Raw genomic sequence first — 21,936 nt, forward strand, 5'->3', positions numbered from 1 at the left:
CTTTTATACCCCGCTTTTGTCTACCTTCAGGAGTCTCAAAGAGGCTTACAATCGCCTCCCCCTCCCCACAACAGACACCTTGTGAGGTAGGTGGGGCTGAAAGAGTTCAGAGAGAACTGTGACTAGCCCAAGCTCACCCTCCTGGCTTCATGTGGAGAAGTGGGGAATCAAACTCGGTTCTCCAGATTCAAGTCCGCCGCTCTTAACCACTATGCTACGCTGGCTGGGAGAGATAGGCTAGCCTAGATCCAGCCCTTCATGACATAGTAAATGCTCTGAGGGGCAAAAGGCTCTTTAACTATTATATTCTGGCAGCAGGAATCAAGAGTTTGCCTGAACAATGTGCTATTTTTAAAAAAATAAAAACTGAGCTTTCTGGGAAGCTGGATTCCATAGCCAGTATCGGCTTTGGTGAGCTTTTAGTACTTGTGCGGCATCACGGCTCACGCAGAGCAATGGCTGAAACTTGAATATATGTTTGGGGAAATGTGGTATAACAAGGGATGTGCTATATGCATCCAGAATTCTTTCTATACAAACTAAAGACTGACTTTAAAAAAAATTAAAGGTGCAAGTAATGCAAATTAGATTTTATTTGGAACCATTTCCAATATGTTGGCTGTGCAATTTGTGCTGCTTTTTTACAAGACCATTTTTATTTAATGTCTATATAACGTATATAACACCCAGAGACTAGAAATAGTAATGACTAGATAAACTGCCAGCAAAAAAAAAAAAAAAAAAAGGGGGGGGTGGATTAGGAAAGAATACAGGTTGAGACTCCTTTTTTGAGACTACTATGTGTACAGCGTGGTGTAGTGGTTAAGAGCGGTGGTTTGGAGTGGTGAATTCTGATCTGGAGAACTGGGTTTGATTCCCCATTCCTCCACATCAGCGGCAGAGGTTAATCTGGTGAACTGGATTTGTTTCCCCACTCCTACACACGAAGCCACCTGGGTGACCTTGGGCAAGTTACAGCTCTGTTAGAGCTCTCTCAGCCTCACTCACCTCACAGAGTGTCTGTTGCAGAGAGGGGAAGGGAAGGTGATTGTAAGCCAGTTTGAGTCTCCCTTAAGTGGTAGAGAAAGTCAGCATATAAAAACCAACTCTTCTTCTTCTTCTATGTGATCCTTCTCTCAGATTCCTGCAGATTTATCTTATATTACATCCCTATATGTACACAGTAATAATTCACCTAATGTTGTTGTGATATTGTGTGGTCACTACAAAAATGGATCAAGTATACAGAATTTCAAGCAGGCATTAAAACAATCTATACTATAAACATTTTGGTAACTGGTACTTGGTTAACAGTCATCTACCTGAGTGCCTTGGCTGAACACTGGATAAAAGCTGCATTCGTTGGCATATCTGGTTAACTGGCAACCCATTTTCTAATGGGTCCTGCCTATCAAACCTTTTACTATACATTTGGGGTCACACTAAATACACATTCAGGCTTCAGAGGCATTTTTCTATGACAAACTTATTAGCTTGACAATACCTGGTCTTACTAATAATCAAATGGATCCAATTATTAGGTTTATAGGGTTGCCAACCTCCAGGTGGTGGCTGGAGATCTCCTGCTATTACAACTGATCTCCAGGCTATAGAGCTCAGTTCACCTGGAGAAAATGGCCAATTGAACTCTATGGCATAGAGTTCCCTCCCCTCTCTAAACCCCGCCCTCCTCAGGCTCCACCCCAAAAATCTCCAGGTATTTCCCAACCTGGACCTGGCAAACCTATAGGTATATGATTGTCAAAGGTGTAAATCTTCCTGCAATAAAAGGAGGACAGCTATGTCAGCAACACTGATGCAGCTATTTATAAGATAAAACACACACACTTGAATGCACTTTAAAAATACATAAACCTTTGAAAAGAGGTGTGTGAACATTACCATCACACACATTGCTGCTCTGAACTTAAAATGTAAATGGTACCTCTGTTCATAAAATTTATAAAATAAAAGCACATTCAGTGATGCCTGAACAGTGGTGAAAATACTGACACGACATAATTTACTTTATTATATACACAGTATATTCTGAACGCCCTGACCTGGATGGCCCAGGCTAGCCTGATCTCGTCAGATCTCAGAAGCTAAGCAGGGTCAGCCCTGGTTAGTATTTGGATGGGAGACCACCAAGGAATACCAGGGTTGCTGTGCAGAGGAAGGCACTGGCAAACCACCTCTGTTAGTCTCTTGTCATGAAAACCCCAAAAGGGGTTACCATAAGTCGGCTGTGACTTGAAGGCACTTTACACACACACACATATTCTGAACACCACCACTGTCTGCAATAACATAGCAGATGCCCTTTAAAACAAGTGCACTTCACAACCAGAATCTTTTAAAAAAGGTTATTTGATGAGATTTTAACATTATATTTCTAATTCTGAACTGGGCCCAGAGTGTGGATCAAAAAATCCACATAACATGACCATGTATGGATAGGGTTTTTTTTTTTTTTTTTTAACAAAACCAAGAGAACCTCGAGGCTGGCAGAAAAATCCTTACTGTTGTTGTTGTTGTTGTTTAATTAGAGGAATTAAACCCTTCACCTCTACCCCAAACCAGAACAGCCACATCTGCACAGACTTTGCTGGGGGGGGGGACGCTCTTGGTGACATCTGACCATAGAAAGAGGTAAGTAGAGAGAGAAAGCAGGAATGTGTGGGGCTGCAGAAACTTCAAGGGGGAGGGAGAAAATATGGTTGGGCTGTCAGGGACTAAGAGAGGAGGGAAATGTGGGGAGAGGGCTCTGGGAGAGGCAGAAGATCAGCCAGTTGATCAGTGGTGGCTTCTGAGTTCTCAGCCCCAGGACACTACTGATCTTCTGGCAAGAATGGTCTTAAGTTATGGCCTGTAGCTGAACAGGTGTGGGACACCTGGCTGCTGGCTCCATACAGCGTGAGGCCAGAGGTTAGCAGAACAAGGGGAAAAGAATGAGTCCTTCACAGGTCCCCCCACCCCCCAGCCTGGCACATTGTTTTAATTGTGTTGAAACCTACCAAGCTTGAAATGGGGTAGAGAATGAACTCCCGGCCAGGTATCTTCATTTGGGGTTCCAAGTACCTGTGAACAGAGAGAGAGAAAAAATATGCTGAGTTTAGAATGCAGAATGCACTCAATGCAAAGGCTGAAATCAAGTTTAAACCACCAAGGGAAGTTCCGTCATTTGCTCCAAGGGTTGGAGGGTTTATTACTGCAGAACAAAAAAAGACACTCATTCATATTTTATAAGTTATCTACAGTCATCACAAGATTTACAGCCAGGGTGTAAAATCATTATTCAGCAGAACACAATAAAATGAAGAGTGCTTATTAATACAAACGTGAAAATTACACATTAAGCAGACACAAGCAGCCTCTGTAACCAGGAGAAGACAAGAGCTATAGCTAAAAAGCTCTCAGTTACTTAAATAAAACCAATATGTTTTTGTACTTTATTTGCAAGACAGGCCCTCATTAATGTTTGTAAAGTACTAATTTTGTAAAGACTGGTAATCTTAATAATAATCATATTCCTTTTTTCACTGAAAGCAAACCTCATATAGTAATAGCAAGATCTCCAAAGCTTTTTAGTATTTCACTTGGATTCAGTTTAAACTCAATAGGTCACCTCGGTGTATTTTAGCATAAACTACCTAACAAGATTATTTGCAAGAATTAATAAAAACTGCAAACAAGTGTGTTTAAAAAAAGAAAATACATTTTTATCATGTAGTTCATTGTGCAAAGTCAATTTACAACAGCACCATGCAATATTTGATGGTTGCCAGGAGAGGGAAGCAGAGGACTTAGATTAGAAACCCTTCCAGTCCTGAACAACTTGCCATCAGACCTTGTTCTAGTTTAGAAAGCACTTTGGAAACTCCAACTCACTGAAAAAACAATCACTTCACTTTCTGAGGCAGAATGGGATGAGAGTGGTGAGCGACATAACAGGGAGGGCGTTCTTAGAACACGGACTGCCTCTTTGACTGGTTCTAGAGGAGATTTGTGTGGGGCTGGGTTGTTATGATGGGTGTGGGAAGGGGTGGACGACAACTTTGACTTAGGAGGCTTCTCCACATTTGTGCTTGTGACACGCATTTTTCAGAGGCTGTTTTAAGGGACAGAGCCTATGACTTTCTCTGTATCTTTTGCCAGATTCGGAGTAGTTGGATTCAGTCTTGGAACCGTTGGAACAGAGGATGTTTGGAAGGTGGCATGTTGCTCAGATCTTTGTCTCAAGTACAGCTGGATAAGGCTTTCCCCCCAAAGTGTCATTTTAGGAGGGAAGCCCTGCCTTGCCTTGCTTTGGAAGTGAATTGGCAACAAACAGAGCAGACTGTAACAACATACTCTTTGCTGAGGCATAGATAGGGATGCCAGCTCCGGGTTGGAAAATACCTGGAGATTCTGGGGGCGGAGCCTGAGGTGGGCGGGTTTGGGGAGGGGAGGGACTTCAATGCCATAGAGTCCAATGGCCAAAGTAGCCATTTTCTCCAGGTGAACTGATCTCTATCAGCTGGAGACCAGTTGTAATAGCAGGAGATCTCCAGCTAGTACCTGGAGGTTGGCAACCCTAGGCATAGAGGGCATTGCCCACGGTTGTCTGAGTGGGGCATGTTTTATTCACAGGACCTGCATTTCTTGAAAAGTGTTTTTTGTGCTATTTTGGGGGTCGTAAGCTAGTTAGTTGTTGGCAATAAATTGTTAATAGCACAAAAAGCTTTTTGTGGATGAGCCTCTCTCAGCAGTGGCAAACAAAGACTTGAGGGAAGGGCACTCAGCCTCTCCTTATCACACAGGAAAGAGGCAGGAAACAGCATTGGGGGGAGGACGAATGGAGTGCCTCTCAGCATTTTTGAGCTTTAAAACAATCTCTCTGCAGCAGGCTTGTGCGTGGTCAGGACCCATGTGGGACTGCACAGGTACCACGAAGATGAGCTAAAATTATCAACAGTCACAATGGCTACAATATACCATACAAATTTACTATATAGTCACCTTGAACCAAGAGGAGAGGCAGGGTATATTTTAATAAATAAATACCAAGCATGTATCACAATCCAATCATATCGTAATTTCCTTAGGTTTCGCCACTTTTGCCTCTACAGTCATACGCAGCAGTCTCTTTGGGACATCACCATTCCTTAACTTTTTTGAAACCTCATGCTGCTACACACTCAATTAGAAAGGCAGCCATGCCTTGAATATGTAAGCGGTAGGTAGTGAAGCAATAATTACAAGCTCAGGATGAGAAGGGACAAAAAGGCTAATGAAGCTAGACTTCACTTTCTGGTTTATGATAAAGAAATAAATAGGTCATTTAGGGTTGGACTTCAAGAAACCAAGCAAAAAGTATTTAAGATACCAGTGTTACTCCATATATTTTCCATTAGCAACTTCTTGAGCTCTGGAAGAAGGTTCATTGTGGAGTCTAGGAAAAAGTCATTCACTATTACTGTTTGTGTCCTGCATGTCATAGGAGCTTTGTCTCCTAAATGTGCCTTCCTGTGTCCTTAGATGAAGTTGTGCCGTTCTTCATGGGGTTAAATCGCAGAGAACATATACCAGGATCGTTTCTATGATGGTGCTCATCCTTAGTATGCTCTTCCGAGGAAGTGCCCCCACCCCATAAAAGATGTTGTCAAACTTATAAACTAAAAATTGCTCAAAGAAAAAAGTTTCAAGATGATAGTTTGGTGGGTGCCTTGAAACGTAAAGCTTTTTTTCTGGTGGCTGCTTTAATTTTGTTATCTTCAGAATTAAGATTATGTATCATTTTTATTGTTGCTACACACCTTCAAGAAAGGCAGGCTTATAAATGTTTTATATAACATTAACATACAATCTTTTGGCACCAACTGATTGCTTATTAGTATTAAATTCTTACAGCCCATTCCTGAAAATTGGGCTGAAACCCTTTAGGAGGCGGAGTGACCTCGCTGCCAGTGTAAGTACGTGTAATCGCGCGATTACACGTACTTACGCTGGTGGTGAGGCAAGTCCCACCGGCGGGTGAGCAGCGCGGGTTCGCGCCTCACCCCTCCGCCGGCATGGCCTCTCCATGGTGCCGGCAACAGCATAAAGAGGGCACACCGGCGCAGGGGGGGCGTTCCGGGGGGAGGAGCCGCCAGTTAGGCGGCCTCCTATCCCAGTCCGGCCAGTTACGCCGGCGGCGGGAATGGTGTTGCTGCGCCTGCTTTTGAGCAGGCTTTTTTCAATGGGGCTTTTGGCCCTGTTGCAAACAAAAAAAAGCCTTGAAAAGGCTTTTTTTTGTTTCCCTGGCGTGCGGGAATTAGTTTAGGAAGAGGCGCCACTGCGTCCCGCTGACTCTGCACACCGACTTTTCAGGAAGGGGCTGTTAGAGGTGTTCATAATTTTTATTTTAAAGCCTTTGTTTTATCCATGTACAACTCCTTTAGTGATCTGGATAGAAAGGCCTTAATGAATTATAATCAAAGCACATTTCCTTTTACAAGTAAAGGTCATAACAGGAAGAAAGTAAGGATCATGAAGAAATTATATTGTTCACAATAACTCTTGGCTCATCTGGAAAGGTTAAAAAGGCAGACCCTCAGATGCATGGTATGCATATGGACTGTCTCGTCACTGACAATTGTATCTATGCCTCATCATGTCTCTTTGCAATATGCAATTTATGACAGTTTACTGTCAAACTTAATATTTAACCAAGAGAGGGAGAGAAGACACGAGGTGGATACCATTCATTTCTCTCACCATGAGCTTTATCTTCTGTTAAGAGGTAATAAATCTATTGGGCCCTATTACACTCTTCACATTCATGAAAGAGAAAGACAACAAATTTTATGCCAGGAAATATACTCTAGTATGCTGAAATTCTCAGACAGGCAAGACAATTACAGTATAACATCCCTTCTCCAAAAGGAAAAAGGCAATACATTATTTATTACTTAAGATTTATATACTGCCTTGCAATGCACAAACTAGCAATAAAAAAACTAATATCAAAATGCCATATAACAAATTACAGTCCTATAAAATCAACCTAACTAAAAAGCAGCTAAAACCAAATTAAAGTCATTAAATACACATATAAGATACGAAAGGAACAGGCAGTGAGACAGCCAAAAGGGAAGCAACAACTAAAGGTAGGATGAAATAAAAGAGTATCTGCAGGTGCTTGAAAATGTCCAGGGAAGGCACTAGGCACAGGGGAAGGGCATTCCAGATACTGGAAGCAGCTACCACCAATCCTTATTGTCAATGATTACCCAACCACATGAACACCTGAAGCTGCCATACTGAGTCAAAGTGGTCTATCAGGGTCAATATTGCCTACTCGGACTGACAGCAGCTTTCCAGGGTCTTAGGTGCTTCATATCATCTACTATCTGATCCTTTGATCTGGAGATGATAGGGATGGAACCTGGGATCTTTGGCATAGAAAACAGACACTCTACCCCTGAACCACAACCCCTCCCTCCAAAGGCAGGGGAACACAAAAAAGGGCTTGAGATGCTTTATGTATTTACTTCATTTATAGCCTGCCTTTCTCCTCAATGGGGATGCAAAGTGGCTTGTATCGTTCTCCTCCCCTCTATTTTATCCTCACAACAACCCTGTGAGGCAGGTTAGGCTGAATGTACATGACCAGCCCACAGGCATGCAGCAAGCTTCCATGGCAGAGCGAGGATTCGAACCTGAATTTCCTGGTCAGACCCATGGATGCATAATGTCTTGTTTGGCCCCAATGAGAACTTGAAATATGCTCAGGGGAAAAAAGAGCCAATAAAACGTGAGCTAGCACACTCATCGCGACTTATAAAAGACAAAAACGAACAAGTTCTCAGTACTTTTTTCAATATATGAGAAATTTAATATAGATCATTTTTCTGATATGATTGTCTGGATATAATCAATCACTGGCTCCCTCACAAAGGCTGGTAGGTGGCCTTTTTATTCTCACATCATGGGAGCATCATTTTCTGAATGTGTGCTTTATGCTTCTGTTTAGTTTCCTCTCTCATTCATAACTCCTGGGTTTTATACATAGATATCTGATTTTTATAGCTAAGAACAGGAAAGCCAACAAGAGTAATTTTTCCTAAAATGTTCTTAGGAAATTGGGCTGAAACCCAATTCAGCCAGCACTTTTACTTTCCAGACTTTTGGAAGTCTACAGCAGTGGCTAAAATACTATAGCTCTGTGGCCTATTGTTAGTATACATAACAAAAAAGTACATTGTTTACTCACTGAGAAGGTCCTTTCCACTCTGAAGTAGAAGGACATCTTGATCTTTGGGTGTTTCTTGCCCATTGCTAGGGGTAGGCAGGACTAAACTAACAACTTCCTGTCTCCTGGCGAGGAACACCTCCCCTTCCAGTTATTCTACAGCAAGCTCAAGAGACAGGGAAAGGCACTCACAAACAACAGTAAACTGAACAATAAACTTAGAACCATTCTATATGTATTGCTACAATATTATCAGGCCGATCGAATCCGTAGGCCAGTTTGGTGTGCTTCAGTCCACCCTTGTAAGATGATGCTGCCATCTCCGGGTGGACAAGATGCCCTTCTACTTCAGAGCGGAAAGGACCTTCTCGGTGAGTAAACAATGTACCTTTCCCGCTCTGAAGGAAGGGCATCTTGATCTTTGGGATCTCCAAGAGCAATGAAATAATGGGTGGGAACTCAGTCATCATCTTCCACCACATGCTGTAAAATATGTCTGCCGAATGCCGCTTCGGCGGATGCCATAGTATTGATTCGATAATGTCTAATGAAGGTAGTCACATTGGACCAAGTCGCCGCTTTACAGATCTCTTGAGTCGAGGCTTGTTTGAAAAATGCGGCCACGTGGCTGCGCTTCACAGTGAATGGGCTGTGATCCCATTCGGAACTTGGAGACCACTGGCTAGGTAGGCTTCTCTGATGCATTGTCTAATGGATGTGCTGATAGACTGTCGGGACAGGCGAAGTCCCTTGTTAGGTGCAGAAATGGAGATAAACATAAATCCCGTTCTCCTAATGGATTCAGTTCTAGATATATAAATATGAATAGCTCTACGCAGGTCCAAGGTGTGCCAACTACACTCTCTGGGAGTAGAAGAATTAGGACAAAAGGAAGGGAGGTGAAGTTCCTGAGACTGATGAAACCGGGAACCCACTTTGGGGGTGAACGAGGGATCAGCACATAGCACGACTTTATCTTTGTGAAAGATACATAAGTCTTTGCGAATAGAGAGGGCACCCAATTCTGAAACCCTCCTGGCAGAGGTTATGGCAACTAAAAATAAGGTCTTAATCCTTACTAATCGTAAGGAAACTTCTCTCATAGGTTCGAAGGGACTTTTGGTTAGAGCAGAAAGTACAGTGTTCAGTCTCCAGGTAGGGAAGCGGTGAGTCATCGGAGGGGTAGATTGAGCTACTCCTTTAATAAAAGCCTTAACCTGAGGGTGCGATGACAGAGGAATCCCATCAATATCCAGACAGACTGAGGCAATAGCAGACACTTGCTTTCGTAAGGTTGCCGCTCTAAGGCCCTGCTGTGCACCGTTCTGTAAAAAGTCCAGTAACTGAGGTAGCTTAGGAGAGATAGGGTTGATCGTCTTCCGGTGACACCACCTGGAGAAGGCTTTCCAGGTGTATTGATATATTCTTGTAGTAGAAGGATGTCTGGCTTTAAGGATGGTCCCCACCACCTCCACGGAAAGCCCAAGGGCTAAGAGCCTTGCCCTTTCAACCTCCAAGTGGTCAATTGAAACCATCCAGGATCTGGATGAATCATTGTTCCCTGTTGAAGGAGATCTGAGGATGTCGGAATCTGCCAAGGTGCCCTGGTGGAGAGCTAAATGAGTGCCGGAAACCAATGCCGGCCTGGCCAATTGGGAGCGATCAGGATGACTTCCACTCTCTCCGCCCTTATCTTCCTGATGACTTTTGGAAGGATAGGCAGTGGTGGAAAGGCACATAGGAGGCCCGGAGGCCACTGAGCCAGAAGAGCATCCACTTGCTCTGCTTCTGGATGGTAGAACCGGGAGAAGAACCTTTCCACCTGATGATTCTGGATTGAGGTGAACAGATCCACCGTGGGCGTTCCAAACCAGCTGGTGATGGCTTGAAAGACTTGAGTATTCAGCATCCATTCCCCTTCCTGGATGGTCTGATGGCTTAACCAATCTGCCTGAGTGTTGTGGATGTTCTGTCGCCATACATGTTCTGCCCTCAGAGACAAAAGGTGTTTTTCTGCCCAGATCATGATGGCCGATGACTCCTGGTGCAAGCGAGAGGAGCGAGACCCACCCTGCTTGTTGATGGGGGCCTTGGTCGCTACATTGTCTGTCCTGATTAGCACATGTTTGTTTCTGACAAGGTTGTGGAATTTGATGAGGGCTAGGCGTACTGCCCTGAGTTCAAGGAGATTGATGTGGAGAGATGTTTCTGACTGGCTCCATACGCCCTGAACAAAGGAGTCTGCCACCGTGGCTCTCCATCCCTCGAGGCTGGCGTCTGTAAACACCTGGACTGGCTGTTCGTGTAGATACGGTTGTCCGACTGTTAGATTGTCGACTTTGGTCCACCATAAGATGCTCGTCCTGGCCACCGGACTGAGGGAGAGGGTCTTGTCTATCTTGTGTGTGATGAACAGCTAGAATGGACCCAGTGCTTGAAGTGGTCGGGAGTGGAAGCGAGCCCAAGGAAGCAGGCCTAGACATGATACCATGAGGCCTAGGAGCCTTGTCAGAGCCATCAGTCGATGTTGTGATGACTTTACCATGGACTTGGCCACCGCTACAATTTTGCAGGCCTTGTCTGTTGGGAGGAATAGTGAATTGGTGGTGGAATCTATGACCACTCCCAGATGTAGGATCCTCTGTGATGGGCTTAGCAAGCTTTTGGCTTTGTTTATAAGAAAGTCGTGTGTTTCGAGTGCCGTGATGACTCGAGTGGTGTGCTGAAGTGCCAGGTTGTATGAGGGGGCGCATATGAGTAGGTCGTCTAGGTAGGGATGTACTTGGATTCCTTCCTTCCTTCCTTAACATCGCCACAATAGCCACCATCACTTTGGAAAAAACTCGGGGGGCAGATGTCAACCCGAATGATAGTGCCCTGAACTGAAAATGAAGGTTCATATAGTTGAATCTCAGAAAGCGCCGGTGGGACTGATGGATGGGGATATGCATATAAGCCTCTGTGAGATCTATGGATGTCATGAAGGTGTTTGGACGCAGTGCCTCTATGATGGTTTGCAGTGTCTCTATGCGAAAATGTTTGGCCTGGATGAATCGATTGAGAAATTTGAGATCCAGGATAGCCCTCTAGTCCCCATTCTTTTTGGGGACAGTGAAAATTATGGAGTAAACTTCCTGGAGATGTTCCTGAGTAGGTACTTCCTCCATGGCCATGATCCGGATCAAGTGAGAAATGGCTTCCATCGTTCTCTGATGTTTTACAGCACTGCGGTAGCATGGCGATGCGACAAAGCAATCTGGAGGCTTGTGATGAAATTCTATTAAATATCCCTGCTGAATTATTTGTAGTACCCAGGCATCCGTCTGGGAGTGGCGCCACTGTGGAAGGAAAAGTTGTAACCTTCCCCCCACCTTTGGTTCCCTGGCCTCACTGCTTATTTCCTTTGAAGAATTTGTCAGGTTTGTCCGCCTTAAAGGACTGTGGTTGTGAGGGGTGGTTGAACCTGTTGAAATGTCGAAAGGACCCTCTCTGAGGAGCCCAGTGTGGGCGTCTCTGATCCTGTCTGAACCTGGATAAGGTATGGTAGGATTGAAAGGACGGGGTATTGGCCAGGACGGGGTTCCTTTTTATGGGATTTAAGGACTGCCTTATTTTTATCCTTAATTTTGGAGAGCATCTTATCTAGTCTCTCTCCAATAACTTACCACCCTTGTGTGGATGACCCATTAACATGGTCTTGGACCTGTACTCAGCCAACCATGGCCTTATCCATAGGGCCCTGCGAATGGCCGTATTGGAGGTGAACGCTCTAGCAGCAAAGATCACTACGTCCAAGGAGGCATCTGCCATAAAGGAGGACGCCTTGAGCACTCGAGACAGGCCCTCAGCAATTTTTTTTATCTGCGGTGGGTAGAAGCTGAGTGAGCTTCTTTATCCAGGCATTTGAAGCCCTAGCCATCAGTGCTATTGTGGTATTGGCCTAAATAGACAGTGCAGCTGCCTCATGCACCTTTCTGGAAAGAAATTCCATTTTCCTATTGAGCTGATCTTTAATAAAGCCCACTCCATTCTCTGCCAGGAAGTCAGAGGATTGAAGGGCAGAGATAGGAGCATCTACCACAGGCAATTCCAACATATCCATTGCATATGAGGCCATATCATATAGTTTCTTGGCATTGCCAGAGAACTGTTTATTATGTAGGGGTTTGTCCCATTCAGCTCTAATAACTTTCTCAAAGTATTCTGGTAAGGGGACCTTAATAGTCTGGGCCTCACATTGTGGGAAATATTCCTTGGAACCTTTACATTTGGATTTAGGCTTACATTCCTCAGGAGCTTCAGCTTCATCAGATAGGTCTAAAGCAAAAAGTGCCTTGGCCAAAAGAGGCGGGAAATCCTCAGAACAGAACAGCAGGGGCTGCTGTTCTTGAACAATGGGGAGTTCTTCATCTGAAACAAACTCTCCTTCCTCCTTACCGTCAGCCCCAGAATCCCTATCCACAGGGCAGGTTTCATTTCTCTGCTCTTGGATAATTGACACTGCTTTCATAGCTGCCTTAGTGGGCCACTGCCTAGAGGGGGCACTTTGGCTGTAGCCAGGCTCCTCCTGCATGGGTTCAGATATGACTGAGGACCCAGGGGAAGATGTCCAACTATATGAAAACCTTTGAGGAAGTGGCTGAGGAAGTCTTTGAGTAGGGTAACGCTGCTGGAAGGGTAGGATAAGAGATTGGAGCCTCTGAAAATGTCTTTCCATGGAGCTCTCTATCATATTATGTACCTGTTCAAACGTGGGGTTCTTGGGGGATCCCCCTTCCTCAGAAGGGTGGGTTACTTTACCCTCTGTAGGTATCCTGGGCTCCACATCCAAAGGTCCAGCAGAGGAACCGGCGGGGACCTTAGAGGTCGAAGCGGAACTCTGCTTAAGCTGGCACTTGCGGCTGCTGCCTTTTCCCCCACCATTAGACTTGTTTTTCTTCAGCGATTTCCCAGCCGAATTAGATGGAGGTGACGACTTTCCGGCCTCCCTCTCCAATAGTCTGCCAGGGCGGCTAATGGCGGGAGCCGATTTTAAGGCCAATTCTTGATCTGCATCAGAAAGGAGCTCGATGTCCTCCGATGCAGCTTCTCCAGCAGCCATTTTGTTTGCTGTGTCTTTCCCGCGGCTAAGCTGTTTCTCCCATGGCTCAGCTGATGGTCGGCAGAGCCGGGAGCTTAAATTTAAAAAACAAACGTACCCAAACGAGAGGGAGGGTAGGGAGGGAAAACAATTGGATACGGCAAGGTAAGGAAAAGAATCTATTCTAACCTAATTTCACTAGACCTAGGCAGCAGCTATGGCTACAACGCTCTCACCCCAGCGAAGGCAGGAGAAGAACTGGAAGGGGAGGTGTTCCTCACCAGGAGACAGGAAGTTTAGTTTAGTCCTGCCTACCCCTAGCAATGGGAGAGAAACACTCAAAGATCAAGATGCCCTTCCTTCAGAGCGGGAAAACAGAAGCATTTATTTGAGCGGCTTTCTGCTACAATGCACAGCTATAATGGGTCTAGACACTTATTCCTTCCAGATAACTAGAGAAAAGACACTTTTGGTCCAGTGGGAGAAGGGAAACTAAGGTGTTTGTAGTATTCATCTGTAATAGCTTTTATTTCATCATGCTGAGATCAAACACAATGAAGCTCAATTACCACAAAGTAAATGTTAGACATAAAGTTGTGGTATTATCTCATGCGTGTGTGTTTTTTACCTTTTAGACCTACTTCCATATTATTTAGTGACCAATCTTATTTGCTTTCAGCCTCTTTGTATTAGCTATTTCCATAGCTCTAAAATTTTCTGTTGGCGAGCGCATCCCATCGTGGCCTGTCTTTAGAAGGAAAACTATAACATAAGGCTAAGAGAAACCTTAGTAACTGAAATTATGCTGAACGTAGATCAGCTAACTGGATGGCTGCCCAGGGCCTCTCATTTCCCTGCAATTGAGAAGCCATGCTAAGGATGCGCCCTTCAGTTGAAATATTCCTTACAGCAGATGGGAGCAAAATAATAGCTTTACCTGCCAACGTAAACAACCACACACTGCGCTTTAGTGCTTTTAAATTAACTTTAATGCACTTTTGGCTCATACTGGATAATGTGGTTGTGAGCTGTTAATGGCACTGGAGAAGCCAGAAAGGCCGCTACGGCCTTGATGATTGCAGAACTGGTATTCTATTGCAAAGAGGAAGCAACAAAAACCATAACAAGAAATAGAGTAATTATCCTGCTATACGTTTTTCTATTGTAAAGGACGTGCTCGTTGGTCCCTAGTGTTCTCAAAATTATTGCTGCTTCAAATCCTCTTGAATTTTAAACTAGTTCTACATCGCAAAACAACCCTGCCCAAAGAAAATCAAGGGAGTAGGATGGAGTCTATCTGTGGCAAGCTTTAAAGGCCCACCGGAACAGGGAAACAAACTAAAACAAAAATTCTGAAATATTTTGCTTCTGTAATTCTCCAGCACCATTGGTCAAAACAAGAGGAGGACTGACATCCTTCCAGATAGCCTAATTTTCATATTACGGAAGGTACTTGCTAATTATGCAAGCAAAGCACATTAGAACATTTTAAACTAGTCACTTTTATCCAATGAGGTACCACATAAAGTTGGGGAAGTAATAGTGGATTGCTAGAATGAAGGATGCTGGGGAAGGGAAGAAAACAAGATGGGACTGCTGTGTGGAGGAGAAGAGAATGTGGGCAACTGTTGGTTGACAACCAAAAGTGGTCAGTGGTTGATTTCTTAGAGATGTACCAAAGCTAAATCTGTATGGAACATATGCTCACTCTAAATTCTTATTTCTAAATGTTGAGGGGGTGGAGTTAACTGGGACTCCTCTTCCTCCCAAGTAGATCACAAACACTGTACTTGTGCATACAGAATATACGGTGAACAGTACAAGCATAGCATTATTCATACCCACTGATCTAGAGTAATTGTGTCTTTTGACTTGTATTAAAAGGTAACCTATACTAGGCAGGTGAGCATGTAGCATTATTATTTCATTTGAATACATAAAGCACTATTCAGAACCTCAGTGAAATCAGGCTCTTCACCAGTACAAGTCCCATTTTGACCACTTATGGTAGATCCTCCCATTTTGACCACTTATGGCAGAGTCCTCTTCTGGCACAAGGTGCCTCCTCCAGTGAAATACTCCTGCTAAAGGAGGGTTCCACCATTCGCGGAAAGGAATTTCACCTACTTCTTCAATGTGTGGTTTTCAGAACTAATTTATTGTCACATTCAATGCTACTAATTTTCAAAATAATAAAAGGTGTTGAAAAAAAGTGCTTGTCAGCTTATTTTTGACAGCTAAAGGCTCCTTGTGAAAGAATTAATTGTATTGATTATCTTAAACAACTGCCAGATCAATTTTGTATACACTTTCTTGTAAACAATTCACTAGAGAATGAAAAAAATCAATTTTTTCACATGGAATAACAACTTAAAAAACACATTTAACAAGATAATGTTAATAATGTACACAATATATTAGGCAGATAATTATTGTAGTATTTTTTATTCAGTGTAGCTAAGCATCTCAGCTAACTGTAGTTTTTGAGGAACTGTGAAGCAATACTCTGAGGTATTCTGCTAGGCAATCCCCACATATCTCAATGTGGTTCATGCTTGTTTATTTGTTACGGCCAATGGCCAGCATAAAATTACAACGTGGTTCATGCAAGAAGTTTTGTATTCATATGGACAGCAATAAAAAAATTAAAAACAAGACTTACCAAAAATATTCTTTCAAGTTGATCTTGAATATCTTTCATTCCTGGGAAAGCAGCAACACCCTGAATCATTTCTATAAAGATACAACCAACTCCCCTGCAAAGCAAGAAGTTAAAATAAAATTGAAGAATTTCTTAACATTAAAGAAGCCATTACTTAGATCATTATACTGTTCTTTGGAAAACTATTGCAGGCTGCAAAAAGACTTGAGAAAAATTACTGGAATGCTCAAGGTTGCTTTAAAATGTATATTCAGAACTCATTCTAAGCAGCTTTTTCATTTGAAAAATCACAATATCTATTAATTAAAAAGTCTCCCACACCTTAACTAAAACCAAAGGCAGCTTTGAAGTAATTGTCAAAAGAAACATCATCAGCACTGTAGGACAGAAACACTTTCACTATTTACAATCCCCAGGAACCATTAATAGAGGTAAATGTGCCCCCCAAAACTGTATCTCCTATCACAGTTTTACCCCGACATTCCTCCAGGGCGCTCAAGGCAGTGTTTATGGCTCTTCCTTCCTCCATTTTATCACCACAAAGATTGGGACTCACCCAAGGCCAATGAATTTTATGGCCAAGTGGGGATTTCACCTGGATCGCCCATTCCTAGTCCAGCACTCTATTTCATTATGCTGGATCTTTAGGACCCAAAGAACTGTTAAACTAGTTTTATGTACCACAAACGACTCTATATTTGGGGGTTCTTAAATAGCAGCCTCTCGTGCCACATGCCAAACCACTCTTGAAATTGAAAGATATTTCAAAATCAGTGTCTGATATGATTAAGGTTTGATGTATGTGGGGGGGAGGAGGAGGAAGGTAGCTCTTATTGGGCATGCCCAAGATCTAAGTCATAATCAGAGTAATTCGGTGAGTTCTTACAACAGCACAAACAGGCTGAAGTAACTATAGCTTATTTTCTGCTTGCATTTGTGAGAGTGCACACCACCACATCTGAGCCTGACCTTACTTGAACTGACTTGTAGTTCTAGCATAATGTCATGTTCTGTCACATTGCTCATATGACCCGATGCTCACTAAGCATTGAAGTACAGGCAAATGCAGGGCTCACGGCCGGGATCACAATCCACCTTTACTAAAGCTCTACCCTACACCTGCATGTAAGATGAGTGAAACAACACAGAAGTGTGCCAGTTCTCTGAGTACTCCAAAATGGTGGGGGACAATTGCCAGCATGTAAAACGATCTTCAGAAATGTTTTTCATCCTTGGCTGAACAGAAGGAAGTAACACAATTATAGGTGTGTCAATGTGTTGAAACAAGAATTTCTGCTCATTTTCAGGAGATGATTGTTTTTTTTAATGTGCTTTTGTCACTTAAGAGAATGTAACTGAATACTTGTAGATGACACTTGGCAAAGGGTCTTAATTAAAAACTCTTCCATTATTTAACTGATTGGTTTTTAAGGTACAGTTAAAAATAGAGATTTTATCATAGATTAATGCACAATAAGATTTTATCAAAAATGTAGTTTAAAACAATACTGGTTACTCTATCTAAAGACATTGAACAAAGCAGTACACAGTATGTGACACACTTCACGTCTGTTCCCAAACCGTGTTCTATATGCTGAGAAAGAAGAATGAAATTATATTCAATATGCCCTTGCTGGTTGCTGAAGGGGCTAAATTGATTAAACTGCCACTCCTAATATACTTTGGTTAGAGCTTCATTAAGCTCGATATATCTTAGTCAAACAGGCAATATTTAAATCCAGGACAGGGAGAAAGTCAAGATTCTGAACTGCCATTTACTGAGGATAAATACTTGCCTTGAAAGACTGCTTTTTATCATAAGAAAAAGTAAGCTTCATTTCTGTTTGTGAATCAAAACAATGACAGTAATAAGAAGAAATTAATAATTTTAAGTATTAAAATTAATATGAAAGAATAAATCTTGCAGCTCATAAGAATGACTTCTAATCTTTTTGGGAGTCATTCTTATGACTAGGAGTCATAAGACTAGGAGTCATTCTTATGAGCTGCAAGATTGCAGCCAGAAATAACTACACAGTCTGATGAAGCAAAACTCAAGGAGAAACAAGAAAATAACCAGAATCTTGTAACCTCAATTAGTGTTTTCTGTGTTTTGATAACATATGGCAACACACAGCATCATTGGCAAGCGGCTATGTTAGCTTTTCCAGCAGTAACGAGATTCTAGAAACCTGCTTGGCCAGCAGCGATCAGCTGACCCGGAACTGTATGCACTCAACTACATACCAGCAGACCGCGGCATTGAGAGCATCTTCTATTGCAATCCTAAGCTTCTATTATTGCAATTATATTTACTGCCAGACGCATAGACACTTTCCTGGGGGATTCTAGTAATTAATGTATGTTGAACTATTGTTAAAGCACACATTGTATTGAAAATCTTGCTAAACAAGTTCTATATTTATGCAGAATCGTAACTACCAAGTTCTTCTGTATACGTTGATGGTTATATGTTATTGCTAAGCAAACAAATATATTGTTAAAATTGTATACATTTAGTGCGTAGTGGCTGTGTACTGAGAGTTTTACTTTGGATTTTAACTACCTTGTATCAGTACACCTCTTGATAATAGTATCCAGGTGGTAGCAAGCGATCTCCTGGAATTACAACTGGTCTCCAGGTAAGAGAGATCATTTCTCCTGGAGAAAATGGCTGCTTTGGAAGGTGGACTCGATGACATACCCCACTGATGTCTCTCCCCTCCCAAACCCCACCCTCCCCAGGCTCCACCACCGAAATCCCCAGGAATCTCACAACCCTACTGAGCTGGCATCCCTACTCCTCAGAAATGAAGACACAATTTCTGGGATTACAAACCCTCACAAAACTGGAAGTATTTAAATCTATCAAAAACAAAAACAAAGAACAACCCCACATGCTTCATATTGGGAAATCTAAAAAGTATGGATCAAAAGTAGAAAAGAAACTACTCATTTTAAAAAGTTTATAACCCTGAAATTATATTGTTTTGTATACAGTGTTTCCCAATGAACACCACCATTCTGGAACTACTAATTCAGATGATCATCTACCAAGGGAACGAATCCATGGCAGAAAAATAATTACCATGTTTGTAGTAATACAGAAAATAAAACGAGGTTACCAGAAATCCTTACAACATGGTAAACTGTACTAACCCAAAGTGAACATACAACTAAATGTAGCATACCACTCACAATCTCTTTGGTTCACCCTCTTTCCCTCTTCCATAAGTCGGAAGTGACTTGACAGCACTTAACACACACACAATCCACACTAACTCCTTTCAAAGAAAATTGCAATATGAATTTTCCTTTTTCTTTCTGCTTTTCAGACTTGTTTCTCTGCTTGAAGTTGGGGACTGAGAATTCAAAGCAGGTTATGTTTTCTGCCTCTCTTTCTTTTATTAACACAAGCATAGGCAATTTCTAAAGCCATTTATTGGTGGAGAAATCAATGCATTGGATTAGTTTCTTTCTTCAATTCTGATTTTTTCCCCCAGTACATATCTCCTTGAAAGTCCACGAAGACCATTTACACAAAAGTCTGTTAATAGCAGTCATGACTGAAGCTGAAATGACAGCTATCCAGAAATGTGTATCTTGCTTCTTAATAAGAACAAGCATGACTAACCCCATTAAATGTACCAATGGGAACATATGTGACCATAGTGTTTTAATACTGCATTTCTATTGTCCCTCGTTATTTTCCTAAAAATCTTGCTACAATTGCTGGAAACAGAGCTAAATAACAACCAAAGGCAAGAGTTTAAACAGGAATTTGGATTGTTAACTTGCTGGACAACAGAATGCTGTGCATAAAAGGTTTATGTAGCCCATAACAGCTTCTAATAAACACAAATATGTTTGCAATTAAATATCAAAAGGCAGATTTAGACTAAGATCAGTTTTGTGTAGCCTAACTAACCTCTCGTTTAAACAAAACAATTTGGATAATTTGGTAACAGAACTGTATAGGGCACATACATCTACACACGCTACTTCCTCCTTTGAATAGCTTTCTTTTCTTTTTTAAAAATAATTTTTCTTTTATAAAATGGGATACAGAAACAGAAAGGGATAAAGAGGAAAAGAACGGATACATGTCTGTGTCTTGTTAAGCAGCAACTTCAATCTCACCCTTTAAATTCTGAAACTAACTCTTAATAGTGCCCTATAATGGTTTACTATTGCCTTATTGAGTGCAATATTTTAGAAAATAGTTAGAGAGAGAATTTATTTATTTGTTTAGCCTTAGGCTGTTACAAAATATACTTACATATATACAAAAAGCTTAAAAAAGGATACAATTGCATCAATATACATTGCCTGGATAAAAACTATTTCATACAGAATCTCTATTAAAACAAATACCACACTCATTTGCTTTCGTATACAAATTTTTAATAGCTTCAAGAGCTCTAATCTTCCTGGCTGCAATGGCAAATTGAGACATTCTGAAGGTGACATGTGAATCAGAGTCAGAGAGTAAAAAACAAACAAACAAAAATTATCAATTTCAGAACATAAATTTACTTCAAAATTCTATCCAAGAATATGGCTCTAGGCTCACTATACAACGGACATGACAGCACATAATGAAAAATGTCCTCCGGTGATAAAGATCCACAGTACATGTGCGATGTTCCTTTGGGATTTTATTATACTGCCCTGTCAGAAAGGCTAGAAAATAGTCAAAGGCGCTTAATGAGTAATAACTAATTATTAAATTCTAATACCTCAATGCAAATTACTAGCCTTAAATCTATCAATAAACAGAGACTACTCCTTTGAATAGCTTTAATACCAGTTTCCCAAATGACTTTTTAAAATACTTGAAATGTTTTGAGTTCAGCGAGCTTCCCGACAGGAAAATTTTGAGACACACAGTTGCAAAAGGACCTCTCTGGATCACAACTTCAGTACTAACTGAACAACTGAATTTGTAGTTTCCCCTCTTTTTCTTCAGTTTCCTGTTCTCTCATGGTCATTTCCCACCTGCCCAATTAAGGTTTACCTTAAGGATGCAAAGTTAATTTAATTTAAAACCTTACTATAATGTGTATTATTTATTTTATTTAGTAGACTTATGTTCCACCCTTCCTCCAAGGAGTTCAGGGCAACCTACATGGTTCTTTTCCCTCCTCCATTTTATCCTCACGGCAACCACGCACCCTGGGAGGTAGGCTGAGAAAGAGTGGCTGAGAGAGAGTGACGGACCCAAAGTCACCCGCTGAGTCCCATGGCAGAGAGGAAATTCAACTGCAAGTTTCAATTCCATGTCATTAATTTTTATCTCAGCACAAATGAAATGCTGATACATTCTCTTTTTGACTATTATAACCTTCTTAATGCTATACCCAACTCTGACTTGAATACCTCTGCAAACTATTTCTTGGACTAAACCCTGATGCTTGGGATGCTTTATGAATATAAAATTTTATTACTGTCTGAAGACCTGAAATGGTTAGCAACAGTATATAAAATAAGCCCTGCTTTTATAAATTGTTTCTTAAGTATCTAACCATCCTGAAAATGATATAAAATGGAACCTGGTATAAAAGAAAAACCTTAAGACAGAGGCATTCATAGTGCACTTAAACTGGATTATGCAGTGGAAATATGTTTTCAGGATAATCAAAATAGGCAACCATGGTGGATTGTTCCCCAAAGCATTTTAATTAATATACTGTTTGGGCAGTCCACTCCTAAAGGGGGGTAGTTCAATGGTTGCTGGGAGCGGCACAGCCATGCCACAAAAGATGCACAGCCACAAAACGAAAATTAAAATAAAATAAAACTCACTCGAAAAACCCCCATTGAAATTAACAGGCTATGCCACACTAAAAGGTAGCATAGCCACGCTGCAGTGAGAAGGGGCGTTCCCGGGGCGGAAGGGTTAGGAAGCTGCCTATAGACCTAATTGAAAGTTTGTTTTAGGGATGACAAGGGTATCAAGAAATGGGAGTTTACCCTCAA

At 41.9% G+C, this 21,936-nt stretch overlaps 1 protein-coding gene across 2 annotated transcripts in view; it reads right to left on the bottom strand.

Moving 5' to 3' along the window:
• CDK14 (cyclin dependent kinase 14) overlaps positions 1-21,936 on the bottom strand; it is a 242,454-nt gene that overhangs the window by 37,508 nt on the left and 183,010 nt on the right. For both annotated transcript variants that reach the window (XM_056857332.1, XM_056857333.1), the window contains 2 exons: positions 15,958-16,051; positions 3,018-3,081 (listed from right to left, as the gene is read on the bottom strand). In XM_056857332.1, the coding sequence (XP_056713310.1) occupies positions 3,018-3,081; positions 15,958-16,051 (158 nt within the window). The remainder of the gene's footprint in view (positions 1-3,017; positions 3,082-15,957; positions 16,052-21,936) is intronic.

Source organism: Euleptes europaea, chromosome 11, assembly GCF_029931775.1.
Source record: "Euleptes europaea isolate rEulEur1 chromosome 11, rEulEur1.hap1, whole genome shotgun sequence".
NCBI lineage: Eukaryota > Metazoa > Chordata > Lepidosauria > Squamata > Sphaerodactylidae > Euleptes > Euleptes europaea.